At 36.8% G+C, this 21,775-nt stretch overlaps 3 protein-coding genes across 9 annotated transcripts; 2 read left to right on the top strand and 1 right to left on the bottom strand.

Moving 5' to 3' along the window:
- Positions 1 to 28: 28 nt before the first annotated feature.
- Positions 29 to 10,720, bottom strand: dennd11 (DENN domain containing 11). 5 transcript variants are annotated; one of them, XM_051871094.1, is made up of 11 exons: positions 10,129 to 10,720; positions 9,384 to 9,483; positions 8,603 to 8,761; positions 6,713 to 6,869; positions 4,969 to 5,107; positions 4,492 to 4,623; positions 4,068 to 4,218; positions 3,899 to 3,967; positions 1,995 to 2,186; positions 1,828 to 1,878; positions 29 to 1,611 (listed from the first exon to the last, which is right to left on the bottom strand). In XM_051871094.1, exons 1-10 carry the CDS (start codon positions 10,514 to 10,516, stop codon positions 1,866 to 1,868), a joined length of 1,500 nt encoding a protein of 499 aa, XP_051727054.1. In that variant the 5' UTR covers positions 10,517 to 10,720; the 3' UTR covers positions 29 to 1,611; positions 1,828 to 1,865. The 5 variants fall into 5 exon arrangements, with proteins under 5 accessions (XP_051727054.1, XP_051727051.1, XP_051727052.1 ...); XM_051871091.1 differs by lacking the exon at positions 1,828 to 1,878; XM_051871092.1 differs by lacking the exon at positions 1,828 to 1,878 and having other exon boundaries at positions 29 to 1,607.
- Positions 10,721 to 11,294: 574 nt separating this feature from the next.
- wee2 (WEE2 oocyte meiosis inhibiting kinase) lies at positions 11,295 to 17,212 on the top strand. Of its 3 annotated transcripts, none has more exons than XM_051871089.1 (12): positions 11,295 to 11,461; positions 12,202 to 12,456; positions 12,587 to 12,789; positions 12,861 to 12,915; positions 13,043 to 13,212; positions 14,108 to 14,229; positions 14,324 to 14,470; positions 14,565 to 14,648; positions 15,503 to 15,588; positions 15,798 to 15,968; positions 16,546 to 16,694; positions 16,810 to 17,212. In XM_051871089.1, exons 2-12 carry the CDS (start codon positions 12,211 to 12,213, stop codon positions 16,943 to 16,945), a joined length of 1,569 nt encoding a protein of 522 aa, XP_051727049.1. In that variant the 5' UTR covers positions 11,295 to 11,461; positions 12,202 to 12,210; the 3' UTR covers positions 16,946 to 17,212. The 3 variants fall into 3 exon arrangements, with proteins under 3 accessions (XP_051727049.1, XP_051727048.1, XP_051727050.1); XM_051871088.1 differs by having other exon boundaries at positions 14,565 to 14,666; XM_051871090.1 differs by lacking the exons at positions 11,295 to 11,461; positions 12,202 to 12,456; positions 12,587 to 12,789; positions 12,861 to 12,915 and having other exon boundaries at positions 13,031 to 13,212; positions 14,565 to 14,666.
- Positions 17,213 to 17,805: 593 nt separating this feature from the next.
- bida (BH3 interacting domain death agonist) lies at positions 17,806 to 21,641 on the top strand. The gene is made up of 4 exons (XM_051871099.1): positions 17,806 to 17,947; positions 19,150 to 19,415; positions 20,890 to 21,023; positions 21,158 to 21,641. The coding sequence occupies exons 2-4, from the start codon at positions 19,184 to 19,186 to the stop codon at positions 21,344 to 21,346; spliced, it is 555 nt and encodes a 184-aa protein (XP_051727059.1). The 5' UTR covers positions 17,806 to 17,947; positions 19,150 to 19,183; the 3' UTR covers positions 21,347 to 21,641.
- The last annotated feature ends 134 nt before the right edge of the window (positions 21,642 to 21,775 follow it).

Genomic DNA, 21,775 nt, shown 5'->3' with positions numbered 1-21,775 from the left:
CCCCAAAATACTGTGCAGACAAAGCATGTGCTAGAAAAGAAAGCTGTTTATTTCAAAATGGCAGTGAATAAGAATCACTGGCTTTAAAACAACAGACACATGCTGTTTGTATTACTGTATAGGTAGTGTGTAAGACAGAGGCATTACACTAGTGCTTTGTGATACCAGTAGAGTAAAACTCAACATTCATTTAGCTTGTTATTATGACAAAGACTTGTGTAACACTTGGATAACGCACAAAAAATATCTCACATACACAATACTAGACAATTCAACCTGTACAATTATGTTACATGGCTGCTTACTTTACATTCTCCATTCATTTACAATCAGACACTAAATAACCAACCAACATCCTACAAGAGGATTTAAAATACAGAAGTTCTCTCTTAATTTCTCTAATAGATAAATGTAAAAATCAATTCACATTTAAGCAAATCTAGATTATAAGCAACAGTATTATTTATTAATTTAAATATTTTATTTAATGCAATTTAAGAACCATCAAACTGTTACAAACCTGAGTGCCTGCACTCATTCTCAGAAATCAAATGTCACTGTGTTATTTCGTTAGCAGGTTGAAATTTAGATGGATAGAGACTTTAAAATGTAAACTGAATAGATCAAGTAAATACTTTTCCATTTAAATTTTCTTTTAAATTTCACCTATATTAATGCAGCTCTACAAATAATTTGAATAATTAAGTAACTAGTTTGGGTTTTCACAGGATAAACATATAAACACACAAATTCACAATCAATCAGCCTTTTTAAGGCCAGTCTGCTGCTGTTATTCTGAAAAGATCGACCCAAATACATTTAAATAAGAAACCCCAAATATATACAGTCTTTCACAAGTAATAATCATGAGCATTCACTAATGACAAAGACAGGAATAGAATCACAATCATTTCTTCAGAGCAAGTTAAGCTGAATGTCACATTTCTGTGTCAATTTGCATCATATGTGTATCAGCTGGTGCATTAAATGTACAATTTACATTCAATGACAAGGGTGATAGTGATTAAAGGCCTGTCCAGCAACAAAAACACATAACTCCATTTCATCAGTTTTTAGTACAATGATACCCGTTCAGTGGGTGTAATAACAGCAAATGGGAGGCATTGAAATGACAAATCACATTCATCAGCTAACATTTGGGGAGTGAAATAAGAATGACTGAGAACCTTCTACAGTGTCGTTCATTCCCATTCATATACATGAATAAGTTCTGTGCCAAACTACAGTAGCAAAACTGATTTGTCTCTTTGTTCATGCACAATAGATCACAAATAACACAACAAACACACTGACAGATGACAGTTTTTCCCCAAAACGAAATGATTGTTCACATATACATGATTAAGTTCAAAAAAATGTGGCAGAGATTGTGAAAATCTTCACCATCACAGTAGTGTGTAATATGCAACAACCATAAAACTTTTAGAAATACAGATATGACATTCAAAGCAGACTTTACCAAACCGTTGTTACCAGCAAAAAACAGGAGGATCCAGGGAGTGAGAGTTGCTTTTCCGATTCTCTGGTGTCCAAGTGAAGCAGATTTATATCCACTGGGGACGTCACATCAGTTCCCCCAGACAGCACTGGCTAGAAGAACAAAGTCACAACTGAAGACCACAGATTGAAAAGCAGTAGAGAGAGGCACAGAGATCATGTTTTGGAAACAAGCTTAGGCAGAGTCGAGAAGAAATCCAAGATGGCTGGAAGGATACTAAGCACACAAACAGACAGACAAACAAGCAGAAAGATGTCACTGGATTGACTGGCCGCAAAGTGCACAAAAAGCCTGCAGTCGGATTGCACCTTGTTGGTGTTGGCAGTATCAGTGTGGTCCAGAGGTGTCAGGAATGGCTCCTGAGATAGCCAAGCCAGAGAAAGAGAGAAAAGAAAGCAGGTAATCAGTAGGCAGTGTGTTGTAGCCCTAATAGAAAATGGGCTCCAGAGAGAGCGGCAGAGACAGAGAGTCTTACGGGCAGCAGGGGTTGTCGATAACCAGCATGACGTCGATGCCGTAGATTTCCAGCAGGTCGACGAGAAAACCGCGGTCGCCCTGAGGATCCAGCCCCATGGCTCTCATGTGCTCAGCAGTCAGGGTAGGATCGGCGCTCCCCGCCAACTCAGATAGGGTCTGGAAGATTCTGTTGTTCTGTTCCATGAAGAACCTGGATTACAAACAGTGGGAAATTCCATACAGATTAATTACAGCAACATAACTGTTATTTTTCTATTGTTTTTCACAAAAAAAAAAAAATTAAACATGTCAGAAAAACTGTGCTTCCACAGCTTTAGATTTATAATATTTCACACACTCAAGAAATAGTTGCTTCATTTTACTAACATAAAATAAGGCTATTTTACATACTCAATGCAAAGCATAATGCAATTTATTTCTATGAAATGTACATCAAATATACTACCATTCAAAATCCTAGGGTCAATAAAGTTTTTTTTTTTTTTAAACAACTTGATTTTATTTAGCAAGGATGCATTAAATTAATCAAAAGTAACAGTTAGGGATGCACCGATATGAAAATTTTGGCCGATACCGATAATTCTTTATATTTGAGAGCTGAGCATTTTTTTTTTTTTTTTTTTTGGGAAGTGATTTAAATCATATTTCAAGCAAATCAAAACCATCATGGCGGACAGTGTGCATCTGAAGTGTCTCAGCTAAAGGAAATAATCCATTATTTATCAGCTTTAATATATCGGCCAAATTTTCTTATCGGGCTGATAATGATAAAATTAAAAATTAACATATACTGGCCGATACCAATATGGTGGCCGATATATCGTGCAACCCTAGTAACAGACATTTATAATGTTACAAAAAATGTATATTCTAAATAAATTGATGTTCTTTTGGACTTTCATGGTTTCCTGAAAAAAATTAAACGTTTAATTAAAAAATTAAATGTTTTTGAGCAGCAAATCAGCATATTAGAATGATTTCTGAAGGATCATGTGACACTGAAGACTGGAGTAATGATGCAGAAAACTCAGCTTTGGTCACAGGAATAAATTACTTCAATTTTATTTTTTAAAATATATTAAAATAGAAACAGTCATTTTAAATTGTAATAATATTTCACAATATTGCTGTTTGTACTGTATATTTAGTCAAATAAATGCAGTCTTGGTACATATCAGAGACTTCTTTCAAAAAAACATAAAAAACTCTTACCAACCCCAAACTTTTGAACTGTGGTGTAGAAAGAGAAATGGATTTAATCAAACTATCCACAATTCAAAGTATGAAAATATAGTATTGCATTTTTGCATTTTCCATCAATTTCCAAACAATATATGTAACTCTGGACCACAAAACCGGTCATAAAGGTCAAATTTTTTAAATTGAAATTTGAATAAAGCTGAATAAATAAGCTTGGCATTGATGTACGGTTTGTTAGGACAGGATAATATTTGGCCAAGATACAACTATTTGAAAATCTGGAATCCGAGGGTGCAAAAAAAAAAATCAAAATATTGAGAAAATCGCCTTTAAAGTTGTCCACTCACAAAAAATACATTTTTGATATATTTACTGTAGGAAATTTACAAAATATCTCCATGGAACATGATCTTTACTTAATATCCTAATGATTTTTGGCATAAAAGAAAAATCGGTAATTTCACCGATAATTTTTTAAATCGATAATTTTGACAATGTATTGTTGGCTATTGCTACAAATATACCCGTGTGACTTATGACTAGTTTTGTGGTCCAGGGTCACATATATGGTTTCTTCGAGCTTAAAGCTTAAACTATTTTCATTAAAAGTGTATTGAGCTGTTCTTCCATTTCCAAATGCTCTTTCTGTCTCACTAAAAACCACTGATGTGATAAACTTAGGTGTGTATTTCCATCACGTACAAAATGAAGAGGTCTTCCTCACTGGATGCGCAGTCCCCATCCACCTCCTGAGAGTACAGCAGCATCTGCCTGCAACAACAGCAACATCATCATTCATATGCGTGTGGAATTATGTTTTCATGTGTTTTTTCTTCTCATATGCCTTTCAGATTTTAAAAAGCTGATGTACCTCTGCTCACAGAGCTTGCGATACTTCTCTCTGTCTGCACTGTTGAGTCTGAGCAGAGGCTGGAGGCTCTCTCTGTGTGTCTTTACATTCTGATTGTCAATGTAGACATCATACAGCTCCTTCTTTTCCTCAAAGATCTTCTCTGTTGTACCTGAGAACCCAAATAAATAAAAATCTAAAATGCAAATCACACTGATTTATTCTTACTAATACTAAGTTACTGTACATTCTTCTTTCTTGAATTTACCAACTAATACTGATGTTGGAGGAAATGGTTCTTGTTTTTTGAGGACCAAACAATAACTACACTCACTCTGGACTTAAATGTTATTTACATCCACTGTTTACAATGGTTAAAATATTTTGTGCCTGTGGAATTATGAATTTTGCCAACTTCAGTCCTTCTCTTGACTGAGACACTTACAGGCCACATAAGACGGCTCAGCCTCAAGAGCAGTGATGTCAGCAACATTGATGTAAAAGAAGGGCCGGAACTCCGGAACAGACATGCCCATCCCAGGAATGGACACATTAGCAAGGCAGCAGCAACAGTATACTAATGGATGCAAAACATTACATAGCAAAATAATCATGAGTTAAACGTAAAAACACACATATTTTTATAGTATAGTTACAGATTAAAAGAAATGCACAAATCATTAGCTATGTTTCCATTCGTACTTCATAAATGACTTGCGCCTTTTTATGTGATATCCCAAAATTCGCATAAAAAAAAAGGTGGATGGAAACATAGCTAATGACAATGCCAAGACATTGGCAAGTGTATGTAGATAATCTATAACACTGGATTCTCAAGATATTTTAATTTGTTATGTAAAATAAGCAGACACGTTATGGCAGCCATGTGTCAATGTGCATGTAAGTGGGTTTCCTTTCTCACCTCGATAGCAGACCACACCGACAGGGGGAGGAGAGAAAATAAGGATGCGTTTCCTGAGCAAAGCAAACTTCCACAGCACCATGATCTGCTCTCCAAAGAAGCGGATGAACTGGGACATGCAGCCAGCCGGGTGTGTAATCTAATCAGTGTACAGAGATGAGAAAACTGCCATGATTTGTTGCTTCAGACTCCACTTATCGACACACCACATACACTGCCCAGCCAAAAAAAATCTCGCTGTTTGGATTTTAATAGGCAAATACTTAAGAATCTATGAATCATTATCATTATGATCATTATTACAGTGAGTGATTATTACGTTTCTAGCATGTTATGTGTTTGGCAACGGTTCTTTTAACCCTTAAAGATGGAGTGTGTAGCTTTTCATTTCTTAAACAACCATGTAGGAAGACACACCATGCCCATATTCCAGGATGACAATGTCAAGATTCACCAGAGTTAAAATTGTGAAAGAAAAGTTCAGAGAGCATGAATTGGCAACTCTGAGTCCAGACCTTAATTTCATTGAAAGTCTTTGGGTTGTGCTGGAGTAGACTTTACAGAGTGCTCACCTCTTGCATTGTCAATACAACATCTTGACCGAAAATTGATGCACCTCTTGATGGAAATAACATCACAACATTTATTACCATCAAGAGATGCATCATTTTTTGGTGAATCTTGACATTGTCATCCTGGAATATGGCCATGATACATCTTAATACATGGTTGTTTAAGAAATGAAAAGCTACACACTCCATCTTTTAGGGTTAAAAGAACCATTGCCAGACATATAACATGCTAGAAAAATAATAATCACTGTAATAATGATCCATCCATAGACTCTTAAGTATTTGCCTATTAAAATCCAAACAGCAACTTTTTTTTGGCAGGGCAGTGTATATTAAACATGCCCTTACAGATAATATTTGGTTCTGGAAGTTATTAAAATTATGTGATCTAGGACCTTTATTCAGTGCGCGCCATTGTAAACACTGTAAACCCCTGCTTGCCCTGGGGTAAGCAGATAAACATCAAATTTTCATTTTTGGGTGAACTATCCCTTTAATTCAATATGCCATCTACCCTGACTAAGGTCTATTTAGCCAATAATCATGGCCGTTTAGCAGATTGATAGAAGTGGTCATTCTATCTAGTATTGTTTTTAAAATCCTCTGAGAGGCTTATCAGTACATATTGCAATGATTAAAAGTTCAAAGAGCATTTTCTTTTCAATAACTTTTTATATATAATTTGATGTACTTTTTGTGTACTTCATACATTTACCAGGAATTTTATGTAACTATAAAAAACATAAACATGGATTTAGAAAGTACATATTCAAGACTGAACAAGGCCTTATTCAACAAACAGCATAACCAAATCTAGTTCTGAGTTTAAGTATACATCAGCATATTTTTCAACAAGAGTATCTCCTCATGTGGAATTCTTCTTTAACAATAGAGGATCTTGTGGTTTTTACACAGGGAAATTTGTCTCAATAGTTCTTTTTTTCTTTTCACGAAACTAAACTCTCCCATGCTTATTGCTGCCAGGAGGTGCAGAAGTAATGCACCCTGATTAATCAGTAACACGAAACTCCCTGAGTGGCCTGGCCTAGATTTCTTCAGAAACTAAAAAAATAACTTTGAAAAAAAATGTAATTGTCTAAAACTACTTTCATAAAAACATATTTAATAGAGTTTTGATTAGTGACAGATAATACTGGGTTATATCTTCAAACCTTCATCTCTGGATGCATGCAGCGGTTGACTATGGGTCCAAGAGCACTGGTCGGGCAGGCTGTGACCAAACCGTTCCCTCCTGGGGGCAACACTGCCTTTTTATCCTCGTAGAAAGCTTCCAGTGGAGAGTACTGGCCTGGACACTGCAACTGGTGCCTGTAAGAATGCATTTGCAGAATTAAAGGTAGGGTAGGCAATGTTTTTTATAAACACTTTTAGTTATACTGGTTGAAACTCTCTTCACATCCTGATAGCAATCAATAATTCATTCATTCATTAACCATTTCAGGTGTACCCAACTCTTGGTGATTCTATGGGCCATCTCATGCCATACACAAAAGACTGTCCATGAATACCCAACCCTCCCCATCACATGGCTTGGGACTACGGACAATTTTTAGCATCTCCAATTCACCTTTACTGGATGTTTTTGGATTGTGAGGGAAACCCACGCAGACACAGGCAACTCCACACAGAAAGGCCTCATGGCTTAGCTGGGACTCAAACCGTGGACCTCCTTGCTTGAGGAGACAGTGCTACCCACTGAGCCAATGTGCCACCCTCAGCAATCAATTAAAAAATGTACATATCTTATGTGGAAGTCTCAGGACCAAAAAATGTTCGTCCAATCATTGCATTCGGTCCTACTGCAATGATTGGACGATGTTATGTGTTTTGAGACATGAGGTAATTTCACGCCGTCTCTCATGACGCTTTGCAGACTCTGCTCTGGCTGTGTGCGTTCATGTGTTTTGGAGGAGGCGTGGCTTTGGAGAGCGCTCTGAAGGGAGGGTGGGATCTTATATCAAAGCTAGCTTGCTATTGTTAGCCTCTCTGAATTTACCTACCCTACCTTTAAATGGTGTTGTTATGAAATGCATTGCACTTAACAGGGACTTATTTAGAGTAAGAAATTAGACAGCAGACATTATAAAAAGGATTGAGAAACATGGATTTACATTGCAGTTTTAGCATGCTGCATTTTAACTGATTGAAGAGATGAAAAGGGAATCAAAATTACACAAATTCCATCTATCTAAAACTTAAAACTATTTCAAACTTAAAACCTTTTAACTTTCTAGCTAACTTTTTAATCCATACTGATCTCTCTAAAAAAAAAAAAAAAAAAAAACATTTTACCTGTCCCACTCTTTCTGTGGAATAAAGTCCTGGTATTACAGTAGATGCTTTCTGTCTAAACCAAAAGAAACTTAAACTAATGGTTCCTGCAATAATGTGTTTAATTACCAACCATATTCCTGCTAAAAATTAACATCTGCACTGGACAAAATATTTAGCACTGCATTTTATGCTTAACTTGAACAAGAAAATAATTATTCATCCTAAAATATGAAATAAATGTCATAGAAACCATTAAATTTAATTTTCTCATACATATCAACACATTGTTACAACACTAATTTTATGTTTTACAACAAATTATAAGTAAACTGTTTGTGTTTCTTGAAAAATATTGCTTCAATTAATGTTTTGCAAGATAGAACCTTATAATTCCAAGTGAAAAATTATTTTTTAGAATCAGAAGGTTCTATCTGCAGCTGTTCCAAAAATCACCATTTAAAATTTGATAGGATTCTGATATTGTACATTTAGAATACATTTAGGGTCTCTGTCATTTTCATGTATGAAAGAGACTTGTTCCCCATATCATTTTTGCTATATGGAATGCAAAAACTTTGAAGCTCAATATCTCAAAACTGCTCAGAATGCAGATAGAACCTTATAATTCCAAGGTGGCAACTGACATCACATGCAACTCAAGAGTTTATGTTTAATGCATAACAACATCTTAAAATAGTAATGATGCGTGCAAAAGAGTGAGAGAAGGGGACATAACAATGTTAAACTTGACACAAGAAAACACTCACCGGACTTGGTTCTCCAGGAAGTGCATGTAACGGTATAGCAGTGTGTAAGAAGGAGACAAAATCCCTACAGATTTCATCCGAGCTCCTCGTTCCAGCTCACTTTCCACAGGCATGTTTGCAAAGCACGCTAGTCCAAAATAACAGCCTTTACGGAAATATCTACAAAAAGAGACAAGCACATTTAATCTGGATTAATCGACATACACGTGTACAAAATTAACCTGTTTGAATGCAAGTATGAAAATACTACTAATCAAACAATTTAACCGTTTGCATCGTGATTACAAATTCTCTTGATGAATGTGACAAACACATTACAAAGCAAAACAATTAGTCAAACCTTATGTAACAGGACGGGATGGAGAAGAACAACAACACACAATTCACTTTTTTAATGGCCAATATTTGGATTCAAAACATTTATTCCATTTCTAGGTTGCTGGTTAAAATGTAACATGAAATAAAGGATTTTATAATGTAAGGTCCAGGGCAAATGTAACACTAGATATGAAATAGAAATCGCATGACCACATTTAATCTGAATTATTAATGTATTTCAATAAAAGATTTACTTAAAAAATAAGTCATACTTACTTAAACTTTATTTAAACTGTGCAGAAAATTATTGTAGTGTGTTTTACTAATTTTAGCGCAGTTAAATCAAATGTTTATTATAGGAAGGTAGGTTTGCAGTAGTGCGTTATGTAGGAAAAGGTTAAAAATGTTACAATTGCCCTCGGCTCCTTATAGACGCAAAGGGATTTAAGAAAGAGATTCCCACATGAAGTCACTTGAGATCCGATGAGAGCCGCTGGCCATTGACTTGAACTCTACTCCCTCCAGATTCACATCTTGAGGTAGGCACCATTCTATCATATTTCCTGTGAGAGACACAATGAGGGCCTATGTAAACAAATGTAAAGTTGTTGGACCAGGTTTTAGTCAAATAGTGTTTGCAGAAGAACACAAAAACTCTCCAAATGCCTTTCTCTGCAAAACTAGACGCAAAAGAGGAAGTTGGCTAAGAACAGTACAGTAGTCAGCCGGATGACTTATACAACTCTCACTTCATATTCTGTTCATTTCCTTACATATGATATTACTAAACATCCTCCCATGTGGGAAAAACAGGGATGCCTCTGTCACACACACACTTCTATGATGAACTATGAAGTTTTCAGTTTCATAATTAAAAGCCATTTTGATATGTTTTGATATGCTTGCAGTCAAAAATAAGTGGTGTAACTGTTTGGAGACTGCAATAAAGAAACAAAGTCTCTTAAAAAGTATATCATTTTTTGAAAAAAATGAATATAGACATAAGTAGTTCAACATAATATTTAATTATTATTAAAGAATAAACAGCAGAGACAAAAATATGAAACCTTTTTTTTTTTTTTTAAAAAACTAGATATTTTAAAGATTTCTCCTCTTCATCATCATCTCGGACATTCTTGTCTGTGACTGCCACATATACAATTTTTATCTCAGTCAGTCATTTTACAGTATTTGATGATTAACCTCACCCGATCTGGTGTCGAAAGTCACAACGAACACAGCAACAATCTGATCTTTTTCTTCCCATCCAGACCCCGTGATCCTCCGATCCCTGACTGACAGTCCATGAAAGGCGCAGTCTCCCTCCTCATCAGTGGCAGAAGCATCTCCTCCCGGGCCGCTGTACTGCTTATAGGGAGAATGTGCACTTTCGCCTGGAACAGCTGTTACACTATTCGGTCTCGCTGGGCTTCTGTTTAAGGAGATATCTGCTCCTACACTGCCCTCGGCCGGGTAACTCGATAGACCGGATTGTATTGAATCCCCAGTCTCCGGTGATGGAACCGATGGGGCAAGTTCGGCCGGGGGAACCTCCTCCCAGTCCAGCAGCGGAGCGCGATCCGATTGTTCAACCATAGCGTTTTTCGATATTGGCTATCGAAGAAATAAACAAAGTCGCCGCACTCGGTACAGAGCGGTCAGTCGGAGCGACCAACGCCACGCGTGAAATGGAACATAGCGCGTGGAATTCAAACAATCCCTAAATCTAGTAATACAGACAGGGTAACAGACGCTACCCAGGCGTACACTGTTTTGATGATGTCACACACTTCCGCTCACGTGGTGCAAAAGGGTCATTGTTATCAACCTCCTCCCACCCGAAAAATAAATACACAGTATGATGTCTGTGTGCGCAGTCCCCTAAAATAAATATGCTGACGACTTTGATGACCATAATTAGCTTTCCTTAACAGTCAGAATTCATGTTTTATAAACCACAAATTTAACTTTTAAAAAAATGTTTTCTATTTAAATAAAGAAATAATTTAAATAATAATAATTTTTAGTCTTGATACTTTTTGTAGTCTATATGTTTGATGATTAGTTGTGGTGGTTTCGAATGAATCTTTTCTAAAGCGCGTGACACCTTTACTGCCTTCAAAGACTGACTACACCACTAGTGAACATATACGCCCTGTTTACAGTAGTTCACAAGGAGAGAAAATGGAGTAAAATCATTATGAATTTGTGAAGATGACTGGTGACTATAAAGTGGTGTAAGAGCGATATTGAAATTCATACTTAATTTAGGCTTATTATATTTTATGTACTTAGCCATGCTTAGCCCAGTCACCTGAAGAAAACACTCATGATGGAAATAAAGGAAATACTTGTGATGATTCTGTGATTCTTTTCACACATACACACACACACGCGCGCGCACGCGCGCGCTAGCAATAGCACATAAAAAACGCTTGATACTAGTTAGCGGAGTTAATTAAAAATGGCGGAGCCTCTCCGCCATAGTTAAAGGACCTCATTAACTTTGACGCGCGTGGTGGCTGTTGAGCTCGTCTCAGGGTAAGTTGGAATTGCATTTATGTTGTTCAAAATAGCATAATAAGACCATGGAAGCGATATTTATTTTGAGAGAATCTGTGAATATTTAGCTCCACTCACAATAAACGTATGAGATCATTGAGGCCTAGTTAAGGAGACATGCTCTCATACAACTCTCATATAACATCAAATAACATAATTCTGATTATGTTTTCCAGTCATCTCTTTATTTCAAATACATATTGTGTAAACATAAAACTTCAGCCGATATCAATTGCTATGATTAATTTTAATAAACCCATATACACCATATGTGACCCTGGACCATAAAATCAGTCATAAGGGTCATTTTTTTTTTTTTTTTTTTTTTTTTAAATTGAGATTTATACATAATGAAAGCTGAAATAAATAAGCTGTTCTATTGTATGGTTTGTTAGGATAGGACAATATTTGGCCTAGATACAACTATTTGAAAAACTGGAATCTGAGGGTGCAAAAAAATCAAAATATTGAGAAAATCGCTTTTAAAGTTGTCCAAATGAAGTCCTTAGCAATGCATATCCACTCACAAAAATACACTTGACATATTTACGCTAGGAAATTTACAATATCTTCATGGAACATGATCTTAATATCCTAATGACCCATACAATGAATTGTTGACTATTGCCCATATTGGTTGACGGCTAATTTACAGTATTGTGGTTGCCATTCCAAACCCCTTTTTTCCTTATATCTGTGACTCTTACTTCTGATTGCAGTGGTCTGAAATGGCCTCTGTGAATGCAGTGCAGCAGCATCTGAACTTCTCCAGCAGTGGAGAGGAGGACAGCAGTGACAATAGCTTTGATGAATGGGCACACAGAAGTGTTCCTCTCAGAAGCCCCTGTCGGACACCCCGGGTACAGCGCCACCGCACCAGGAGTATCACAGTTTCCCCTTCCATCCCTACTTCTCCCATACCATATGCTGCCTGGAAAAAACTCCGGCTTTGTGACTCGCCCAGTACACCAAAGGTAATCGTCCAGCACTTTAGTTTCATGTGAACTTTGATGCAATGACAGTCTACTCTATGCTTTTGTATGAGCAGTACATTATACATTTGTACCTAAAGATTTTAAATCATCGAACTTCCTCCGCTTACAGAGTTTGCTATCTAAATCGACCCTCCCTTGCTCTAGCAGCAAGCCGTGTCGGAGTCAAAGATTCCTTCGTCCGCCTCCTGCTTTTGACCATGTGCCCTCAGTGAACATTAACCCTTTCACACCAGACACGGTGCGCAGGAACAGTAAACGCCACCACAAGAGGAAGAGCCAAAGGAGTGATGATTATGAGGATGATGCACAAAGGTAACACAGCTCTTGCATAGATGCATATATAAGCAATGCCCACTGGTTTTGAAGTACCTTTATTTCACTAGATCTACAGACACTCAGAACTCCTCAGAGGATGAAAATTTCTTCCTCCCCTCAAAGGTACAATTTCAAACACATTAGTTCATCCTTGTCTTTTATGTAGTAGGTTTAATGGACTTCATAATCCCGCTGGAAGCTTTGGCAAATCTGTGTTCTCTCACATGGTCTCCCATCTGTTGGCCTTTAGAGGCCAGCAGTGTCATCCCGCATGCTGTCACGTTACGAGAGTGAGTTTCTAGAGCTGAGCTGCATTGGCGTGGGCGAGTTTGGTTCCGTGTATCGATGTGTGAAGAGGCTGGATGGTTGCATGTACGCCATCAAGCGCTCACGCAGGCCTATTGCAGGCTCCGCCAATGAGTGAGTCAGCACTGCCACGGTGCTTAATGCTCTTCTATTTTCAAATGGACCCTTTTCACTTTTCTGGTATTCTCAGAAGCAGAAGTCGTCATAGTCTGTAAAAAGGGGCCATTTTAAAACATCTTATTTGTATCAGTAAACAATTCTGTCCCTCGGTTTCACAGATGAAGCTTAAGCCTAGTCCCAGACTAAAATGCATATTTGAGCAGTTTCAGGCCCTGTCCACACAAACACGGGTGTTTTCAAAACCGCAGGTTTTTCTATGCGATTTGTCCACACGCAAACGCAGTGTCCAGTCACTGAAACTGAACTTTTTGAAAATTCCTGCCGGGGTGAAGATTTTTAGAAACTCCGGTTGCAGTGTTGTCGTGTAGACGGTGAAACCGGAAATTTTTGGCTTGTGATGTTGGAACCGGAACTGGTAATAACCTTCTTTCAAGGCTTCTGATAGGCCAACATTGCTTTACAATTAGGGCTATATCGCCACCTGTTGGTTTGGCATGCTCTTGACAGTGCTTCATAGCGTGTTTTTGCATTTTCACGTGGATACTTTTTTTAAAAACGGAGAAATCTTTTCATAAAAATACCCGTGTATGTGTGGACTAGGCCTTAGTTGAAAGCAACTTGCACTGACATATCTTAAAATATGTCAGTGCCATTGTTTTGACTACAGATGCAGTTTTTTTTTTTTTTTTTTTCATATTACTTAAATGTCCTAATTGAACTAAGGCCTAATCCTGGTTTAACCTAAGCCTTAATCTTGCCTTAATCTAAACCATGTCTGTGAAACCAGGCCGCTGCCTCTTTTTTTTTTTTTTTTTTTTTTTTTTTTTTTTTTTGTGACTCCTTGATGAATCTTAGACCTTATTAATGTAAAACAAGTTCCTTTATTCAGGCAGTTGGCCTTAAAGGAAGTGTATGCCCATGCAGTGTTGGGTCATCACCCTCATGTTGTCCGATACTACTCTGCCTGGGCTGAAGATGACCACATGATTATACAAAATGAGTACTGTGATGGTAGGATGGAAAAAATCACAATACAACATAGATGGTTATGTGTTTGTATTGGTGTTGGGTTAGATTTAACTTGCAGGTCTTTTTGGTCTTGTAGGTGGTAGTCTCCATGATGCTATAACTGAAAAGGGAGAGCAAGGGGAGTACTTTAGAGTTCCTGAGCTAAGGGATCTGCTCCTACAGGTCTCCATGGGGCTCAAGTACATCCACAGCTCAGGCCTAGTGCACCTCGACATTAAACCCAGTGAGTCTATTTTGTTGTTTTTCACAAGCCTCTACCACTTAATGAGAAGTTGGACTTTTTGACTGAAACATGCTTAAATTTCCATCCTTTTCAGGCAATATTTTCATCTGCCATCGACCCAGTTCTAGTGCTGGTGGAGAGGGAGAGAGTGAAGAAGAGGATGAAAGCCCCTCCTCTGGTGTTGTGTATAAAATTGGTATCTTCTTACCTGTCCATGTTTTTAAATCCTTAAATGCATAAATGTTTTAATGCATAAATATTCAAGCCTTTATTGATCCGAGAGGTTTATACAGTATAACACGAATAGATCTCTAAACTGCCCCAGTAGTATAAAACTGTACTGCTATAATTACTGATGCACCATAAAGTGTTTTTCTTTTTGCGAAGATCTAATTTAGGTTTTTCATTTAGGCGAAAACTTAACTTAAATTTGGGTACGGTGTTGGGTAGATTACTTACAAATTGTAGTCCATTACTGATTCCAAAGTACATGACAAAAAATGTAATTAACATTTTTAGGTAATATAATCTGACTACTTTAGATTACTTTTGACCCAACTCGTTTATCACATTAAATTGAATAGGATAATATTGTACCATATAGATATAAAAATAGAATTTGAAAAAATATATTCCATTCTTTATCAACATGATGTGCATTAAACATTATATTGTCAGGGTTTCTCAGACTGGGGTTCATGAAGGAACTGCAGGGGGTTTGTGAGTATTTTAAAACGTTCAATCCAATTACAAGTATTTAATTTTTGGAATCTGATTTCATAATCCAGATTACATGTAATTAGTTACTACCCAGCACTGCTCAGGTGATAAATTAAACTAGTCTCAGTAAAGTTCTTCGGCATTAAGCTGCCTCGTGATTATTTCAGCCAAGCAAATTTTGCATATTGCTATTCTAGCATAATTTTTGATCATGGTTAAGATCTTGGTTTCACAATGTCATCTGTATGGAGTCAATGTTTTGACATTTTATCTATTGTTAATAGCTGATGATATGGCTCCCTTGTTCTTTAGGTGACTTGGGTCATGTAACCTCCATCTCAAGCCCTCAGGTAGAGGAAGGGGATAGTCGTTTCCTGGCCTATGAGGTCCTGCGAGAGGTACAATATCTGTTTGAGCTTTCTCAGGGTGTTCAGTTTGCTGCAGAGGTTAAATGATAGTGTTCTTATCCAGAAAACTGCACTGGTCTTATATACAGTCAGTGACTATGAATGTCAAAACAAGGTAATTGTGGATGTAACCAACTTTTTTTTTTTCTTTTTTTTTTTTTTTTATGGCTGGCTGCATTTTTGCTTTTTTTTGTTCACAGGACTACACTCATCTTCCTAAAGCAGATATTTTTGCACTGGGCCTGACCATGTTATTAGCTGCTGGAGCTCCACCACTTCCTCAGAATGGAGACAACTGGCATAGCCTCAGACAGGGTGAGCTACCCAGCCTGCCCCAGGAGTTAACAGCACCCTTTAAAGACCTTTTAAAGGTACTGTTTGAGTGCGCACATCTGAGTGGTTTATTGTATTCCCTGTAATGGTTTGATCTTTTTCTAGAGAAAGTTAAGTACCAAATAATCAGTTTACTTCATATTTGGTTTTACACCTCAGAGACGGAATATATGAATCCACTGTAAACAAAAACAAAAATCCCCTTTAAAACCACCAACACATTCATGAGAATTCTTCAGAATGGCAGAGGACTGAACCAAAACTAAATGAATCAGCATTTTAAACTTCATGATATAGAGACCTTAAATAGTTGTACCAATAACATTCAGTGGTGTCTAATTCCATTTAAATGACAGTGGTGTGTATTTCTCATATATTGTATTAGTCTTGAGTGGTTTATAAAAAACACTTCCTTTCATTCCACCACCAGAGGGCATAAAACCAACTATCATGTAATGCTGATAAATGCTTCCAGTTCAGTCCTCTGCTATTCTGAAGAATTCTCACAATTAATGTGCTGGTGGCTTTGAAGTTTTGTTTACCATGGATTCATACATTCAGTCTCTGAGGTCAAGTTTGAAAACCTAATATGGACAATACATTTGTATTTGATAGACTATGTTAGATCCCGACCCTACTACAAGGCCATCTGCATCTGCGTTGTGTCGGCATGATGTACTGCGCAAGGAGAGAGCCGGCAAACTGGCTGAACAGCTTCGCAAGGAGCTAAATGTGGAGAAGTTCAGAACAGCTATGCTGGAAAGGCAAGTTTCTGGCATTGCGCTATTCTCCAAGTACTTTATTTCATAAGGTAGCACTACTTGTATTGTTTACCTCCTTGTAATCGTATTAATCGCAATACCTTCTGTTTCTACTTAGAGAACTCAAGGAAGCCAGACTTGCTGCTACCTCACCACAACAGTCATCTCAACCAGGGTCTCTTCCGAAAGCTGGGAGGAAGCTTGTGGGTAGAAGCGCAGCCCGTTCCATGAGCTTTGGTTTCCCTGGATACTAGCACTGACTCTGCACTGAATTTGTCATGTACTGCATGTCAACATGCCTACAGACTGTAGTTCTGGTATACTTTTGCATGATTCGGCATGTCACTGGTAAAATGGGAACTTCAGATCTGCTTCAGTGACTCATGTCAAAATGAACATTGCCACCGCTGTTTTATTTGGTGTGTGTGAATCAGCGCATATTTAAGGTTTATTGTTGAATGCCAAATTCATCTTGTCACATAACCAGTGCATTTTAATTGTAAATAAAGTTTTTAAATGTTTTTCTGAGTGATGCTGTTTGATTGTACCTTCAACTCTTATCTGCTGTGGTGATACAGACACTTACCAAGAAAAGATGGCAAACCTGGTATGCATTTTAGTATTGACCTCCTAGAACAGTAGATGTAATCTTAATATCCTAATATCTTTTCCCCACCCCCCTTTTTTTTTTTGTTTTTTTTTTTTTAAAAATATGAAGTTTATTACAAAGGGGGGAAGGGGACCAGATAAAAATCTAATTTTAGGTTGATTTTGAATATTGTCTCTCTTGTCATAGTCCATGGTGCACGTGGTGTAAAAGTTAATTTCTAAGCCAAATCTTCCTCAGAATTCCTTATCTGGCAAGTGCAGTCTAACAGAAGGGGGAAATTCGTTTTCAAAAGCCCCTTTTGGAATTTTTTTCCAAAAGTGCAGATCAGTTGAAAGTACATCATAAACTCAGACTTTCAAGTCAAGTCTGTTTACCTTTGCCTTCTCGGCGATTGCCATGTTCAAAAAACGCCAAATTTTATGCTTTAAAACTTTAAACAAACAGCGAGAATAAGCTCTATCATGTTTTGAGACGTTTCACTGCTAATAGGGGAATTCCGTCAGCCATTGGCCACGCCCTCGTAAGTGACGTGTTATTGATGTAGAGGAAGGCGGGGATTGAATGTTCATTCCACAGCACTTTAGCGTTTGTTTGTTTGTTTGTTTTTGGGGGATAATGCTTCACCGGTTTTGACTGAAAGTTTAACGTAAGTAACGAATGTTTATTTTTTCCACTCGAAAGCAAGTACAGTTGACCGATATATACACGATTTTGAACATTTGCTTTAAATAATATTTAATGTAGATTTAATTAGTACACTTTCCCGGTACTTTTGCTAGTCTATCGTAGCCCTATCATGGTTTGTGTCAATAATGATACGACAGTTCATGCAGTTTCTTTAAATATAATCATTCACGTGTGTCTACTCTATTTGATTTAGATGGACCAATATTTTACGCTTCCATCAGTTTGATTAAACTTTCTTGTTAGTTCAGAACGGCACGTGATATTAATGTTCAGAAATGTGCTGCATCTGGCTGGTATTTTTATTTTTTTTTAACTTCATTAATCATTTCGCTTCATCTTGGTGTCGTTTGTGTGGTCCCTAGAGAGAAATTTCGACTTCAGTTTTGATCTTACTTTGTTTTGATCTGAAAATCTTTCTTTTGAAACTGTGCTTCGGCAAAAAAAAAAAAAAATCAGCTAAACTCGCTGTATACAATTAAATTTGTAATCTAAACGTCAGTAAGACATGTAGAACATTAGCCCAAATCCTCAGTAACAGACCGAATAATGTTAGCTAGCTTAGCCACTAATAAACAGGCTAATATTTTCAGCTGCTTGCTAGAATTGGTTTGAACTTGGATTTCATAATCTTGTTACAAGCCAACCGTTGCAACTACATGTTTGCGTTTATTTAGCCATAAATAGCTGTCTATAGACTTATGTTTTTATATACAATTCATTATATTATATATAATACACAGATGTTCCTGTATGGGTTCGATTCCCAGGGAATGCATGAACTGATAAAATGTGTACGTTGAATGCAATCGCTTTGGATAAAACAATCTGCCAAATGCACAGAAAGTACTATGTCCTAACAGAAAACGTTATGAAGTTTTACAGTTAAAAAAAAAGTCTTTATTTACTTAATTTTTATGTTGTTTTTACAAAGGATGTCAGGTTTAGTCAGGTTTTTAGTACATATTTGTCCCTAACGACGCACGCGCGCACACACACACACACACACACACATACATATATATGTATGTATATATAGTAAAATGTTAAATACATTGAAATTATACAGTAATACAGTATATCGATCAGCCTTGAAAACATTGCCATGTCTTTTGTTTTTGTCCTAATCAAACTAACTGCCTTTGTGTTTTTCTTTAATTGCAGAGCACCTTTATGAGGCATTGCATGGGTTTGTGCAATGGACTGCAATAGAAACTTTAACAATTTTCAGCACACTTCCCTGCTGCTCCTTTCCTTCCTGGAGCAAAAAGGCTGCCAAAATAGTGAGCTTCCTGAACAGCTAAAGCTGCCTACCAATCACAATTATATTGAAATTGACGAAGAATTACAAACCGACGGTCACAGTTGCTCAGTCACCTACAGAGAAATTCTGCATGATCTTCAGAATCAAGTTCAGCCTCAACTGCCAGGTATTTTCACTGTTATTTTTTTCTGATCTTAAGGCTGCACCTTAATTGATACTAGTAAGCCAATGATTATTTTCATGTAATGGCTGATAACTAGGGAAGCTTGTTTCCACAATGGAATTAAAAATGAAACAAGGAAATTGCAACTTTTTTCTCGCAATTGCGAGCCATGCCGCTCTCACACCACACATGTTCTCACGCAGTGAAAAATTCATTGCGGAGCAAAGAGGACACTGACAACGCATCGACAGACAAGACAGAGCAGGTTACTTTTGATATGAAACAAGGTCTCAAATTTCAAATTGTGTCGTTTTTAAGAAAATTTAATCAATAAATACAGTTTTGTGGCTCTTTAATGTGTCATGACAGATCGCTGTAGCGCCTCAGTTCAAGCGGCTCATTAACTAATCATCTATTCCTACTAGTTAATTTATAGCATCAAATACACATGAATGAACATCATAAAGAATGTTGTTTCAACCGCGGAAAGATGTCAGTACACACCATTTTTCAAGTTCAAGTCCACCAACGTTAATCTACTAACTCCCCTGACTGCAAAATGGCGGATTCGGCGTTATGATTGGTTAGATCGCCTGTCAGTCAAACTCCTGGCGAAGATTCCGACTTTCAATTTTGATTTTTTTTTTTCTTGAATTGTGAGTTTATATATGGCAATTCTTTTTTTTTTTCTTTCAGAATTGTGAGATATAAACTCGAATTCAGAGAAAAACCTTTCCATGCAATTGCAAGTTGATATCTCTTTAAAACTCGCAATTCTGACTATATCTCACCGTTCGTTCTGACTTTTTTCTCTCAAAATTGAGATATAAACTTGAATTCTGAGGAAAAAAAGTCACAATTCTGACTTTTTTCATCGCAATTACAAGTTTATATCTCACAATTCAGACTCAGAAAAAAAGTTGCAAGATTGACTTTTCTCGCAATCGCGAGTTAATATCTCGCAATTCTGACTTTATTACTTGCGATTGGGAGTTGTAAACTTGTGATTGCGAGAAAAAAAGTTGAGATAAAAAGTTATTTTTGTTTTATTTTTTATTCAGTGGTGGAAACAAGCGTCAATAGATAACTGATGATAGACAATATTTTATTTAATGAAAATATACCTTACAATTTTTTTTTTCTCAATCTCAAGTCAATGATATTGTTGATATGCATTATTTTGAGGTGGGACCTCCATTAGAGTAAAGCACTTCAAATAACAGTGCAAAATATTTGCCTTAATCTAGTGTCATCTCTTTAAATTAGGGCTATAATGATAGCAAAAATTCTAATAAATGATAAAATATAAAAATTGCAAATGAGTGGCCACAATTAAATATGCAAAATTGACTGATACTGGTTAGTTTTTTTGGATGATTCATTTTGCACCCCTAATTTTTAGTTATATTAAAACTACTATATAATTTTTGCTGTTGTTTGTGTCTACTAACACCGCTGTAATGTATCTCCATCTCAGTTGATGAGGAAGAGGCTCAGGCAGCAAGGGAATTGGCTGCAGAATTGATCAGAATTGCAGACCTGCTTGAGCAGAGAGTCCTGTTTCAAGCTGCGGAAACTTTGACCAAGAAACTGGACACATGCCCCACACAAGTAAGACAAATGAATCTGAGCAGTTTATTTATAAAAATCTGCTTAAAAATCGAATAAATTTACACTAATGGATCCTCCTTAAAACTGGCATCGTTTAACACCCATATCTCACAATATTCCTTAAACATTTGCAGTTTTGGGCTGGACATCTATCTGATGGAGTGCAGGGCTTGCTTCGCCAGGTGGCAGGAGCCAAAGAGTTTAAGAAGGAACTTGTTGAGATGGCCTTCACTTTTGTGCTCATGAAGACTGTGTGTGAGCATGTGCCCCAGTTTCTGTTCAGTCTTTATGGCTCAGTGGTCCAGTATTTTGGATCCCGCTGATCCGTGTACAAGTTATACAATTATAAGGTTTAGAATGTGAATGTTTGTATAAATAAAAGATATATTTGAATGTCTTTGCCTTCTGTAAAAAAAAAAAAAAAAGTTGTAAAGATTGTAAAAAATGAATATCCCTCTCAATTGTTCATGATTATTAGAACTTGAAGTCATGGTCAAGACTGAAACCCTAGTGACACCTTATGGGAATATATATTTTGTTGGTTTCCTTTTTTTTAATTTTTTTTCGTTACTCTGTTTTAATACTGTGTGAAACAAGCAATAAACATGCATTTGTGCAGTTTGGTCATGTTAAGTTTTGTTTTCTTGTTAGGCATTAGATTGTTACTTTAATTACCATGGGAAAATAATATCCTGATTAATGAAGAAATTGTATATTAAACCAAATTAAAGGGGGGAAAAATTGTGCATTAT

The sequence above is a fragment of the Ctenopharyngodon idella genome, chromosome 18 (genome assembly GCF_019924925.1).
Source record: "Ctenopharyngodon idella isolate HZGC_01 chromosome 18, HZGC01, whole genome shotgun sequence".
Taxonomy (NCBI): domain Eukaryota; kingdom Metazoa; phylum Chordata; class Actinopteri; order Cypriniformes; family Xenocyprididae; genus Ctenopharyngodon; species Ctenopharyngodon idella.
This window is presented reverse-complemented; position numbering and strand designations above follow the sequence as displayed.